The 14,441-nt window shown below is 44.8% G+C and overlaps 1 protein-coding gene across 3 annotated transcripts in view; it reads left to right on the forward strand.

Moving 5' to 3' along the window:
* URI1 (URI1 prefoldin like chaperone) overlaps positions 1–5,096 on the forward strand; it is a 364,636-nt gene extending 359,540 nt beyond the window's left edge. For all 3 annotated transcript variants that reach the window (XM_085638966.1, XM_085638965.1, XM_085638967.1), the window contains one exon: positions 4,282–5,096. In XM_085638966.1, coding sequence (XP_085495092.1) covers positions 4,282–4,467 — 186 coding nt within the window. In that variant the 3' untranslated portion in view covers positions 4,468–5,096. The remainder of the gene's footprint in view (positions 1–4,281) is intronic.
* The last annotated feature ends 9,345 nt before the right edge of the window (positions 5,097–14,441 follow it).

Here is a 14,441-nt window from a genome sequence, read left to right on the forward strand (position 1 = left end):
GGGTACAGACGTCCTCTCTTATAATCACGGCAGAAGGGTAGGTCGAAAAGCTAAACTAGGAGAGGGGGACTGCATTATTATCTACTTTGACCAGGCTGATATAGCCGTGGTTGTTCAGTGGAAGCTTTAATCTGGGCCCAGGGGGTATTTAAGCACTGCCACTTGGCTTTTTCTATCCCCCTAGAGAGGGGACACCAGAGTTGTATGCAGACCAGTTTGTGCATGAGTGGTGGGGCTGTCAGATAACAGATTAAGAAATATGGATGGTCTTCCTTTCCTGTTGGATCCTCTATATTCTCTCAAGATCAGTTGATGCTTGTAGGGGGTGGGCATCTGAAAAGTGAATAGAATCTACAAATATATTCTTTTCACTGAGCCAGCTGGGTAATAACGACTGACTCGCAACACCTCTCCCCTCCCTAATACAAAGGAAGTTTAACTTAAGAACTGTTAAACCTTCCCCTACTAAAAATAAGGTAGTCAGTACAAACAAATATCTAAATGTCCTGAGCTGGAACATAACAGGGTTAAAAAATAAAAGAAATGATTCAAGGCGGGTTGATACTTTAAGGGAGAATGATGTGGTGGGCCTACAAGAAACATGAGAAACTGACAATACGCTCTGGATGGACGGTTACACGACCTATTCTGAACCTGCACAACCTTCCTTAGTGGGTAGAGCTCAGGGTGGCTTATCAAAATCTCCCTAAAAAATGTAGGCACACATTGTAAATATTATTCTGGTTCCTGCAACAGCTTAGTGGTTCAAATAACACCTGTAAATGTGCCAAAACTACTTATTGTGAATTTTTTTATTAATCTTTTGAGAGAAACTCTGTAAATGAACATTTATGTAACCTAAAATGTTTTCTAGAGTGATATAGGGACAAACAAAAAACGCCTTATTCAACGATTTTCGGGTATTTTAATATACACCTGTGCACAAAGGATTGGCATGGCAGTGAGGACCTGAGCTCTGAGAGCTGCTCAAATTTGCACTTTGAGCATTTGCAGCAAGGAAGTTATCTAGAGGACATTTTGTCTGATTTTGGCCTATCACATCAGAGTATTAATTAGGGTGAGGACAGTATTCCCTCTTTTAAGGGAAGAGGTATGAATTCTACAATTGATTATATTTTTATTACCACATGCTTGTTACACCAGGTTGTATCTTACGCAGCTCAATGGTCTCACTTTAGTGATCACAATCCCATACACCTAAGACTGGGTGGAGGCAATTGGGAAGTTACAAAATCCGGGCAGGGCACCACGAACACCAATGTTTATCTAAAAGATCAGGGCCGTGGGCTCCACTGGAGCAAGGTAGTGCTGGAACAGTTTCTCAGTGATTTATTAGAAACCTCCAGTGATGATATTGGACTCTGCCTAGATAGTACGAATGAGGGGGAAGAAACCCTAATGGCTTATGACTGGATTTGTCAACAGGTGGCCAGAGTTCTCTGACAACCTGCCAGGAAAGTCAAGGAGGGTCCCGAGAGGTTGTTTGAACACAGATGTACAGATGCCCACCAAAAGTTATTTGATGCAGCAAGTTCACCAAGATAAAGCCCAAATAGATATATTCAGGAAAAATTACAAGCAAACCTTAGAAATACGTATAGCAGAAATAAAAAACGAAGCGTGGAATGATCTACTGTCTATTGATGTCATCAAGAATAAAGCTAAGTTCTGGGAGATTGTCAATAAACCCTTTTTGTTATCGGTGATAGTAACTGCCCATTGGATTTTACAATTCCTGAGGATCATTGGTGTACTCATTTTAAACATATATAGGGTGCCCCTTGGTTCTGGTCATGGGTAAGGATATATTGGTTTTTAATGAAGAAGAAGTAAGTGAGGCTATATTACTAATGACAAGGATGGTGTCCTGGGCGATCTTTAGAAGCTAAATGTGACACTTTGGTCTAAAATACTGACAAGTGTTTAATGTAGCCTGTTCGCATGGCTTGCCGAGGTCTTGGTCTCAATCAACTATTATACCAGTCCTCAAGAAGGGGCAGAGAGAGGACCCACGATGTTACAGGCCCATATCGCTGATTGATTCAGCAGTTAAAATATTGGAGAATGATGCTTAAGAAACGAACAGCTTGGCTAGATGAGTGTAAGGTATTGTCAAATTTACAATACGGGTTCAGGAAAGGTAGAGGTACCATAGATCAGTGCCTAAATCTATATCTGATATTGGGGAAATATACTACTGCCAAGAATGGGACATTACATCTGCCCTTTATGGATCTGTCCTCGGCTTTTGACCAAGTGAACAGATTCAAATTATGGGTTTTACTAATTAACATAAGGATGGATCCGAATATTGTTAATTTTCTGTCCGACCTGCATAGGGATCTCTTTGCTACGGTGAGATGTGATCAAAGGGGTAATCACACATGGCATATCCGTATAACAAGAGGCGTTAAACAGGGATGTATTCTAGCTCCCCTATTGTTTACATTATACCTTAGTAATTTAGACTCCACTCTTTGTGCAGCTTGTAAAGATATCCCTTGCATGAGGGATCGGTTAATTCCTGCGCTCCTATATACAGATGACACCGTTTTATTAGCTCGAACAGCGGTTGGGCTTCAGTGTCTCCTAAATTTCATTGCTGATTTTATGAGTTCACTGGATCGAAGTGTTAATTTATCCAAATCTCACACAATGATTATGGGCCCAAGATCCAGAAGATTAAAAACTCATTTTTGTGAAGGTAATTAAATATCAAGGGTGACCACTTTCTCGTAATTAGGATTATTGTTTGATGAAAGGGGCTCATGAGCACCGCAAAAGAAATAAAAAAGAATTGCCATGGCGAGAGCGACAGTAACGGTCCTTGATTTTGCACGTAGGCTAGAGGCCAAACTTATTCAATCTATTGTAGATATATACAGGGTCAAATGTGTTGCTATTGCTAAATATGGATCTGAAATTTGGAGATTTAAGGAGGCTGAAGAAGTCCAAATAGTGGAGAATACGTTTTTCAGAAATCTGCTTTCGGTCCCGCAATCTACTTCCTATTATATCATTCATCAGGAATTGCGCTTTGGTTTTGTATTAGATACGATCGGTATGGCTCCACGTTTGCAGTGAATTACGATCTGGACCAACCCAGTATTGGAGCTGAATTGTAAGATCGCTCGATATTGCTTATCCTTAGATAGAGCAAGAAGCATTCCCTGGCTAGGTTACATCAAGAGCTTAACTGACAAATTAGGGCAGCCCATCTTATTTGATTTTCCCAGCAAGCTGGTGAAGGGGGTCCTGTTGTGGGTTAAATATTTTGTTGTGTACAATGCAATCAGAAATAGGCTAAAGAGGTATCGAAACCCACGGTACAAGCCTATATACTTTTGAGAACAGCCTCGGCGATAGAACCGTACCTAAATGAAATAACAAAGCCTTACCACTGCTTTCTTTTAACTAGATTCAGATTTCACCTTTTGCACCTTACATTGGCGGACCTTCAGGGGTGGAGTAATGTGAAAGACTTGGGCCCTTGCTCTTGTGATAACTTTTCTATCCAGGATAATTTGCACTTTATAATGTTTTGCGACCACTGTCATCATATTCATACGTTTTCTACTGCCTATACTGAAAGATAAAGGCTTTATGCGGGTAAGGCCTGCATTAGTATACCTACAGATGCTGAATAATCTGTGTGAATGCTTTAACATTTTTACTTTTTTAGTTGCGGCAGTTAGGGAAAGAAAAAAACCTTCTCTGATGTGGTACATATCTGATTTTTATACAGTAATGAAATGAAAGATTATATCTTGATGTTTTTGGTGCACAAGAACACGTCATATTTTTTTTTTTTACACTGTAATTTTGGGAATGATTTTATCCTGATGTTTTTGGTGCATAAGATAATGTCTTAAAAGAAATATGAATGTTTTTATTAGATTTTTTTGTAGTGTACTTTTATGGTTCTAATTAACCGAATAAAGTGATTTTGACTGACTGACATTATTCGAAGCTGGAAATTTGTCATCTTTTTTTGTTTGTTGAGCTATTAAGACAATATCGCTGTTCAATATGATTCATTAGCAATGTCCTTGTGACATCTTTTTCCAAATTTTAATCATTGTGCTATGGCTTGGGGTTATTTAGAAGTTGGTTGAGCATGCATTGTATTATTGTTATAAAACTATTTTTTATACTTTATTATTCAAAATCACAATCTTTAATAAGAGTGTTATGAAGTACTAACCCTGTGAGCAAAGTTGCACACATTAGCATTTTGATTTTGCTGTCTTTCTTCTTTAGGCTTTCTCTGGCACTGTGATAGAAAAAGAACATTTTTCTGCAACTATTCCGCTCTTAAGCATTGCTCACAGTACTCTACCTACGATTCCAGAGCGGAAAACTGAAGAAGCTGTTCCTGAAGTAACAGAAGAAACAACAAAGCGAATTTCGAAATTTAAAGCTTCAAGAATGCAGCAGAGAACATAGCTTTTACCGAAAATATAAAATGTCTTTAATATCCAATTCTAGGAATATGGTCGGCTAGGAACATTGAATCAGTGTAATAACTAAGCATACTGTATTTGGTTGATGAGGTGTAACTTTTTGCCTCTGATTGTAATTTGATGGAGCACATCTATATTTCTGATCTATAATATTCAAATGTTACTTTAATTATCCTTTGTACGTGCAGCACCTTTCCATGTTTGCTTCTTCAGCCTCCACAAGCAGCTGTGTACTCATTTTTTCTTTTTTCCTACTGTGCATTTAAAATTTTAAGTTTCGGTTCAAGTTTACTAATTGTAAGTATTTTTGAACCTGCTGCAAAAATGATATATGTACAGTTCCTGACCATTTTTAAGAAACTTTCTACCTTTATACTCATAATAGTTATACTTCATGATTATCTTTTGCTTTGAAATAGTCCTATCGCTGACTTCTAGATTACTGGCGGTTGGCTGTGTTGTGTAAGAATTTAATCCTCTGTTTACTATCCTCAAACTCTGCATTTCACTGTACAAATCTTTCACGGGATACCGTGGTTTTGCGGGAAAGTTTCTTAGGTGATAAATGGTATTTTGCAAACTAAATTTTTTGAAAATAAAATCCTACTGAAATAGTGCCTCTTATTTCTTATGAAGTGTTGTCCTACTTCACACTTTCCCCAGTATGTTTTAAAAGTGTATCCATTGAACTTGTTACTTGGGATACACATCCTTGACCAATTCTGTTTCATTTTTTGCCAAATAACTTTACGGTCCTAATACTGATTTGTTTAACTACTGGACATTCAAATGAACAGTTTCAGTACAGTTTTCGTTAGAGAGAGAGAAGTCTAATCATCAATCCCCATTTCCACAAACACACTCTTTAGTGCGCACTTCCCATTAGGAATTGCTTTACACAAAACACCTCTTTTACCAATTTTCCTAGGCCCCTAGCGTTTCCTCCTCACTTTTCTTAAGAAAACAGTACTCTTCCACTTTCAAGTGCTCCTTTAGTCCTCTTCTCCTCTAATAGACGATCTCCAGGAAACCTCAACATAATGTTTTACTTTCATTAAATCCTCATTTTACAGTAACACCACTGTCCATTGTCCCGCATGTAAAAGTTACCTGTAATCCTTGTTCTTTTCCAGAGAAATCCTTATTAAAGTCATAAGCAGTGAATTACCCCACCCAACTGTGGGATCGCAGAGCACTTGAAAATAAATACATGTAGATTATAAATTTAATTCGTTTTCATATCTGATAGACATCTAGCCGCAGATTCCTTAACATCGAATATTTCCCTGGCGTCAGATTGGATATGGAAAACTTTCTCCCCCGCAGTACCTCTGCACGGCAGGGGGCGGCGTCGCCCAGCTCCGTTCTGACATCGTCAACTGAAGTGACGTTAATAGAGCCATATAGGTGGCGTAACCCACCCCCCCCCCCCCCCCCGGCGTGCTGATGTCAGTATTTCTTCTTTTCCGCATCCCAACGCAGATCAGGGAGAAGCGGTTCCTCTGGCCTGTTTCTTTTCAGGCCTTCACAACACCTTTTTGCGTCGGACACAGTGTGCCAATGCCTTCTGGCTTCAAGTTGTGTGCGTCCTGTTCGCGGCAGATGTCGGCGAGGGACCCCCCCACGAGATCTGTATGAGGTGCCTGGGCAAACACCACGACTCAGCCAAGTGCAACGCCTGTCAGCAGCTGAAACTGAAGTCCCTGCGGGAACGACGGATGAAGTTGATGTCTGCCTGGCTGTCCTGGTCGGACTCCTGCGAAGCCGGTCTCCGTCTCCAGCAGAAGGCTCCATACGGCATTGTTCTTCTTCACACGCTGAGTTTCCTGTCCGGGACAGGTCCCGGAGTCTTTCTCGTGGACTTTGCTCGCCTGCTTCAGGTAAGCATTGGAAGAAGTCACGGAGGTCGTTGACCTCGCACAAGCGTGATGTCGGGTCCTGCCACTCCCGGTCTTTACCGGACGTGGGCCCTCAGGAGTGGGCCCCAGCCTACACCCCGTTTCCTGGTGTGGGTGTGACTCGGACCCAGATGGAAGCCTATTCCAAGGCTCTGCAGGTCATCTTTGGGTCACCCCCTCTCTCCCTGGCGCGCCCCCTCAGTGGGGGTAGGGACTCAGGTCGGGGGTTCGCCCTTGGCACCGACCGAGTACCTTGACTCCGGTTCCAGGGTCGCTGCGATGTCTGGACACGGCCCGGAAGAGCATCCTACTGTGACGTCTGGCCCTCCTAATGCTCCTTCGCACAGCCCTGCGGGGCTCCCTGCGTCGTCGCAGAACGCGGCTGCGGCGCGGAGCCAGACTCCGAGTTGACGTCATTCCTTCCTGCCTTGGTGGAGGTCGAGTCAACACCGGCCCGACGCCGGGCGGATAAGTCCTCTCTGGGGGTCGTCTGCATCGATCCGACGCCGTCTCGAGGTCGGTCGACACCGGTTCAGTCCCTGGCTGTTCCTCTGCTGGTAGAGGACGTGACCCCAGTGGGTTCTCCACCCCCAGCGTCATTTCATTGCTCCATGGAGCAGGGGCACATGGTGGAGCAGGGGCCCATGGGGCACTGGCCAGCTCAGCATTTTGCAGGGCCTCTGTCGTTGGGTGGACTGATTAGCCTGCAGCCGTCCCCAATGGATAAATTGCTGTCTCCGCCTCGGATGGCAACGGAGGCTGGTGCTGAGTTTTCGAGGGCGGTTCGCAGGGCTTCGGATATCTCAGTTGCAGCTGCCCTCTGTCTCCCTGCCTTCGGATCCTTTATTGGATCTTCTCCACCAGGGCACGGTGGATGTGGAGCCATTGTTGCCTTTTGGCGGGTCCTTGTACGATGTCCTGCTGGGGACTTGGACCGGACCCTCATCGGGGATCCTGTGGCTCGTGCTATTGTGCACCGCCATCGCCTGGCTCCAGATGACCCTGCCAATTTGTCCCTCCATCCTAGGTTTCACTGACATGTAGTCCAGGCAGCGCTCCCTTCCTCTCCTCCGTTGCTTCCTCCCACCCGGGACTCTAGGTTGTCGGAGTCGTGTGGCCGCAGTGTCTTTGCGTCCACCAGCTCAGGCCTTCGGTCCTTGAACACGTCCTGCATGTTTGCTCGGGCCACTTTTGCCCATTTGGACTCCGTCCAGCCACTCCTACCCTCTTTGCCGGAGGGCCCTCGTGCTGACCTGGTCCGACTTATTCGGGACGGCTACGACATGGTGCAGTTTTCCATCCGGTCGGCCGTGGACACCACTGACTCCGTGGGTCGGACTATGGCCAGGTCAGTTGCTCTGCGTCGCCATGCGTGGCTACGCGATGGCAGTTTCCCTGACAATGTTCGGGAGCAACTCACGGATCTGCCCTTTAATGGTGTCCATCTGTTTGAGCATGCTGACTCGGTGGTCTGGCGCCTCCTCTCTGGATTTCATTGACTGCCAGATTTTTAGTCCTTTTGGGGGGCTTGTGTTTTCGAATACAATATTGTCCCTGCTTTTATAACTTACGTCTCTGGTCAAGACATTATTGCCCAGACAGTCGGTATGGCTGTTTCGCCGTGTCTTTTTTCCTCCTTACAGTGCAGCTGGGCCAGCTGTTTAGGATAATTCTTTTCGACCTCTGCTTATGAGCTTATCTCAAGAGGTGTCCCTCGTTTTTTGAAGGGATGTGACTTACCCTATGTGGGGTATTGGTTCGCTATTGTGTAGCTGTTGTTCCTTGCTGGGAAGTTTTGGAGGCTCCCATGGAGCTCTCTTTGTTATTTTCTGTCCCTCTGGGGGGTTTTCCTGTGGGTTCTGCTGTGAGCATTCCCCTTTTGTTATATGCTTTCTGCTGTGGTGGAACATTTTCTCTGTTGAGGCCAACAAGCTGGTGTGGCCCTCTCTTGGAGCTTCCTTGCTGCCTTCGGTTGTCCTGTTGCACTCTCATGCGCCTGTGGATGCAGTCTGCTCCGGTGTGGTGTTGGCGTCTCAAAGAGGGGTTCACGTTCTCCTGCCTTGCATTTGGCTCTTCTTTCCACTTTACGTTCTGCCCTTAGCACTTTCGCTGTCTTGGGCATGGGTGTGCATCCCTGTGGGTGCTTTGTTCCATTCCTCTCCAGTCTGGTTCTTGTGCGTTCTAGGCGGGCACCACATGTGAGTCCACACTTGGTGTGTGCGGTCTCACGGAGGACCCGTAGTGTTCCTTGAGCCACTTTCTTGGCTGCGTACTCTTCTTCCCTGGTGTGGGAACAGACTTGGGCACTCCCTGTTGGAGTTTGCATATGGGCAGTAGGGTTTTCGCCAGGGCTGATGCCTGTTGTATTTTCCCTCCCTTAGCCGGTTCCCAGCCTGATCTTGGTCTTTCTGTTGTTTCTGCACACTGCTCAGGTGTTTCTCCTCCTGGCCTCTGCTGCGTTTTTTCGACAGACTTGTTCTATCCCTGGATGTTTTCCTGCATCATCCGGTCTCTGGCTATACTTTTTTAGACATTCTGTATCTGAGGGTTACTGACTCCCTCTTCTTCCTTAGTGTGGTGGTCAGTATCCCGGCTGTTTTGCGGTGACTCTGCCTTTCCTATCCCGATCGGGAGGTTGGGGTCGCCCTCTTTGTTCATGGGCTTGGGTGTCCTGCTACGTTCACCTCGGTCCTGTTGGTGCCTCTTTGGGTGACTTTTGGGGTTCTCTTCCAGTTTCCCCTTGGTTGTCAATTACTTGACTTTTTCATATTTTTTTATGATGCGGTCTACGCACATGAGAGGGCAGGCATGCGTGTGGGGTTTCCCTGCCGTGGTTTCTGGGGGTTGTCCCAGATTTCCTCGCTCTCTCTCGCTCTCTCTCGCTCTCTCTCGCTCTCTCTCGCTCTCTCTCGCTCTCTCTCTCTCTCTCGCTCTCTCTCGCTCTCTCTCGCTCTCTCTCGCTCTCTCTCGCTCTCTCTCGCTCTCTCTCGCTCTCTCTCGCTCTCTCGCTCTCTCTCGCTCTCTCTCGCTCTCTCTCGCGCTCTCTCGCTCTCGCGCTCTCTCGCTCTCGCGCTCTCGCGCTCTCGCGCTCTCTCGCTCTCGCGCTCTCGCGCTCTCTCGCTCTCGCGCTCTCTCGCTCTCGCGCTCTCGCGCTCTCGCGCTCTCTCGCGCTCTCTCGCGCTCTCTCGCGCTCTCTCGCGCTCTCTCGCGCTCTCTCGCGCTCTCTCGCGCTCTCTCGCGCTCTCTCGCGCTCTCTCGCGCTCTCTCGCGCTCTCTCGCGCTCTCTCGCGCTCTCTCGCGCTCTCTCGCGCTCTCTCGCGCTCTCTCGCGCTCTCTCGCGCTCTCTCTCATCTCGCTTTCCTTCATGGGAGATAGCTTGGGTGCGTTGGGCTTGCCGGTGGCCCTTCGTCGCTGAACCTGTGGGTGGGGTTGACTGGTTGACTTCCTCCTGCGGCGCCAACCTTCTCTGTCGGCGCGCATGCTTCATTAGCCTATGCAGTGGTGTGGTTTTCACGGTACACACTGTCTGGTCCGTGTCTTCTTGTGATTCACATCTGTATATCTCCTGGTGGACGTACTGTGTATGTCTCGGCATGATGCATTCTGCCACCATTTGCTGGCACCTGATGCTGTGTTGCTCATTTGGTGTGTTCTGAATTTGTCAATTTGTTCAGTCCCTTCGCTGGGACTTTGTCTCTTACGACTTCTGGTATCCTGTACTTAGTTTACCTCTTTTCACAGCAGCTGTGGCATTCTGCCATTGTGCACTGACCCTTTTGGTTCTGTGTTTTTGTTTAGTCCATGTCTGACTGATGGTTGATTTGTACCGTCCTCTGACGAATTGTGGTACTTGGCTTCCCTTGCTCATGCTCCACTTTTAACTTTGTGGCCTAGTGTCCGCTACACTGGCATTGCTGAGGTTTATGTGTCTGGTGTCCGCCGCACTGGCATTGCTGTCCTCACCTTGTTTTCGTCACTGTGCTTGACGGTTTACTTCCCTTGGGAACTTGGTGGCTTTCACTCGCAGACCCTCCTATGGAGTATGGCTTTGGTATCTATTCTAAGTTCAGGAATCTGCAGCTAGATGTCTCTGTCAGATGAATGAATTACCTGCGGCAACGATGTATCTGGTAGAGACATAGTCTAGCCGTAGATTCCTTAACGCCCATCCATCCTCCCCATTCTGCGAGAGCTTTTCCAGGTGGGATACTACCCACTTGCCTCCTTGCAGGTGGCATTGGTCTTACTGAAGGGTTTTCTACTTTGCCTGCCTCTGGGGCAGGGTGTCATTCTGTTTTGGTACATTGGCTCTCCACCATTTTGGTTCTTGGGTGGCTAGATTCTATGCTTTACATGTTCCTCCACCTTGATTGGTACGGCATGGAGATTCTCACGTTCTTCTGCCCTGCCGCCGCCACCGTCTATTTCTCCCCATTACTTGGGGTCTCCTTGTCTCTGCTGCAGTAGATTGGGGTGTGCTTCTAAACACAAGCACAGGTGCACCACATAACAGAACTTAATCAAGAGAGACAATTATAAAGTCCATATGCAATGTAGAAGTTCCTCATTTTTTTTTTAAATTCCATTTTCACTTCCTGTACATAAAACATGGAGTACATTTTTATGACTCTACACACAGTACAGCCAACGCGTTTCGTCCTAGTGCAGGACTTCTTTAGGGCTGTTAGATACAAACAAATAAATATACATATAAAAAAACAACACTTGCAACAAATATAAAACATACTGTACATAGATAAGAGTGGTCTAGCTTATCCAACCCATTGATGTATCACCCTACATTTAAAAACAAGTACATTGTAAACATTACAGAGAGACCAACATTCTATAACACAATTAAGGATTTGTCTATTCACATTCAATGAACAATACATAAATACTTAATATTGAATGACACATTGTGAGGGCCAAAGGCCCCAGCCAGGACAGGGTTTTTCAAATACAGCCTCATTTTTACCTGTCTCAGATTTCATCATATTATTCACACTTAGTTACGTGAAACAGAAAGAACTGTAATCAATTCATAATGGTTATACAACAATAAGAAAGAAGTTACCCAAAGGGACCAAGTAACAGGAAAGAAAAGAGTACTAAAGGATTCTTAAAGAGCAATATCATTAGGGCACCCAATGTGTGAAAATTCCAACATAATGTAGATGCACAGAGAAACAGGCTCAAGTATCACAGCATGATCAAAGCAATGAGTACCCACCACTAGATAATGGTTGGGTCAGAACCGTCCATAAGATGAAAGGTCATGGGATTCCTTACTACTAGGCTGTTCCCCATCCGAATAATTCTATAATCTGAACAAAGGAAAGAAGTATGTAAGCGAAAAAATGTAACACAGCAATTAGCCACAAGGGCTACATGTCTACTAGACACATCCCCTTCCCACCTGGACTTACATAGTATTCCAATTCGAGCCGTCTGTATCTAGACCATGAACAAATGATGGCTAAAGCACATATCACATAGTAAGGATATCCAGCATCGTCAAGTTATATTACGATGGGGCTCAGAGCAAGTCTTGTTAGAGCTAATCTAAGGCAAGAGAGAAGATATTGTAAGTCCATCATAAGCGCCCAATTGAGGCATAACCCGGTTAACAGAGATTCAGTTTTTATTTAGAAGGAACTCAGTGCAAATTACTAAATGCAATGCCAAGATGAAGGCTCCTAGTAATTGAAAACATATCTTCAAAATAACGCGTAAAGGCCTAAAGGTAAAAGCAGTCACTCCACTATGATAAGGGATAGATTTGTTCAATAACGGTCTCCACAAAAATACCTGAAGGGAAGCAAATAACTTTACGCGCTATTTTGAAGGTATGTTTTCAATTACTAGGAGCCTTCATTTTGGCATTGCGTTTAGTAATTTTCACTGAGTTTCTTCTAAATAAAACTGAATCTCTGTTAACCATGTTATGCCTCCGTGGGGCGCTTATGATGGACTTACGATATCTTCTCTCTTGCCTTAGACTAGCTCTAACAAGACTTGCTCTGAGTCCCATCATAATAAAACTTGACCATGCTGGATATCCTTACTGTGTGATATGCGTTTTTGCCATCGTTTGTTCATGGTCTAGATACAGTCGGCTCCAATTGGAATACTATGTAAGTCCAGGTGGTAAGGGGATATGTCTAGTAGACATGTAGCCCTTGTGGCTAATTGCTGTGTTACATTTTTTTGCTTATATACTTCTTTCCTTTGTTCAGATCATAGAATTCATCGGATGGGGAACAGCCTAGTAGTAAGGAATCCCATGACCTTTCATCTTATGGACGTGTCTGACCCAACCATTATCTAGTGGTGGGTACTCATTGCTTTGATCATGCTGCGATACTTTAGCCTGTTTCTCTGTGCATCTACATTATGTTGGAATTTGCACACATTGGGTGCCCTAATGATATTGCTCTTTAAGAATCCTTTAGTACTCTTTTCTTTCCTGTTTCTTGGTCCTTTTGGGTAACTTCTTTCTTATTCTTGTATAACCATTATGAATTGATTACAGTTCTTTCTGTTTCACGTAACTAAGTGTGAATAATATGATGAAATCTGAGACAGGTAAAAATGAGGCGGTCTTCGAAAAATCCTGTCCTGACTGGGCCTTTGTCCCTCACAATGTGTCATTCAGTATTAAGTATTTATGTATTGTTCATTGAATGTGAATAGGCAAATTGTGTTATAGAATGTTGGTCTGTCTGTATTGTTTACAATGTGCTTGTTTTAAATGTAGTGTGATGCATCAACGGGTTGGATAAGCTAACCCACTCTTTTCTATGTACAGTATGTTTTGTAAGTGTTTTTTTTTATATGTATATTTATTTGTTTGTTTCTAACAGCACTGAAGAAGTCCTGCACTAGGACGAAACGAGTCAGCTGTACTGTGTGTAGAGTCTTCAAAATTGACTCTGTTTTATCTACTGGAAATGAAAATGGAATAAAAGAAAAAATTGAAGAACTTCTATATTGGATATGGACTTTATAATTGTCTCTCTTGATTGCGTTCTGTTATGTGGTGCACCTGTACTTGTGTTTTGAATTACTAGGTTCCTGAGGGAACAAGCATTGTGGCGGTGGGTGCTATTCAGTGTGCACACAGACCCCAGTGAGTATAGTAGGGAAAAGATTGATGGAGGGATAACAGGTTAGGTGCTGGCAAATAGAAGGTTCCACTGTCAGCTTTATTTGTTTGGGTTGTGCTTCTATTTGACTATGCTGAACTTCATAGGTTATTGTGGGGGGGTGTGGTGAGCATACTTGGTTGTTGTTCACTTCTGGTCCCTTGTCATGGTTACTGACTGTCTTTCATACAGTTCTATTCTGTGGTTACAAATTGCCCTTCATTTGTTATTTCCTTCATTTCCACTGCCGTTGCCTCTTATGGGGGGGGCGTGGCTCTTCGCTTTGGTGGGACTTTTTCTGGGGCGGGTGCTCTGTTCGCCCCCTTTAGTCCTTTCAAGTTTAGAGTGCACTTTCAATGTGGTGATGTTTCTCATCATTAACTGATTTCTTCTCATTGTTGTTTCGAAAAATTTGTTTCAATAATTTTTACTTTTTTTTGTTGTTTTTGGCGCACTGTTTCTATACTCTCACAGTTTTTTGTAGTGGCTCCGCGTTGTGGCGCAGAAAAGTTTCACAGAAAACTGACGTCAGCATGCCGGGGGGGGGGGGGGGTTTGACGTATATGGCTTCATTTACGTCACTTCCGTGGACGACGTCCGGATGGAGCCGGGCTACGCCGCACCCCGGCGTAAAGAGGTACTACTGGGGAAAATGTTTTCCGGATCCAGTCTGACGCCTGGGGAATATTCTAAGTTAAGGAATCGGCGGCTAGACTGTGTCTCTACCAGATAAATTGTTACCGAAGGTAAGTAACTCTTTTTTCTTGGACCGGAAACAAGCATCCTGGGACCGCCTTGGCTTGGCAGTTCAGGCTGGACTGTTCCCATGAGGAACAGGGTCAAGACTGATTTGCTTATGGCTGGGTCGTAACTGGGTTGGCAAAGTGAGCTAAAGAATGATGAGGGATTCA

This window comes from Triturus cristatus, chromosome 12, assembly GCF_964204655.1.
Source record: "Triturus cristatus chromosome 12, aTriCri1.1, whole genome shotgun sequence".
Taxonomy (NCBI): Eukaryota; Metazoa; Chordata; class Amphibia; order Caudata; family Salamandridae; genus Triturus; species Triturus cristatus.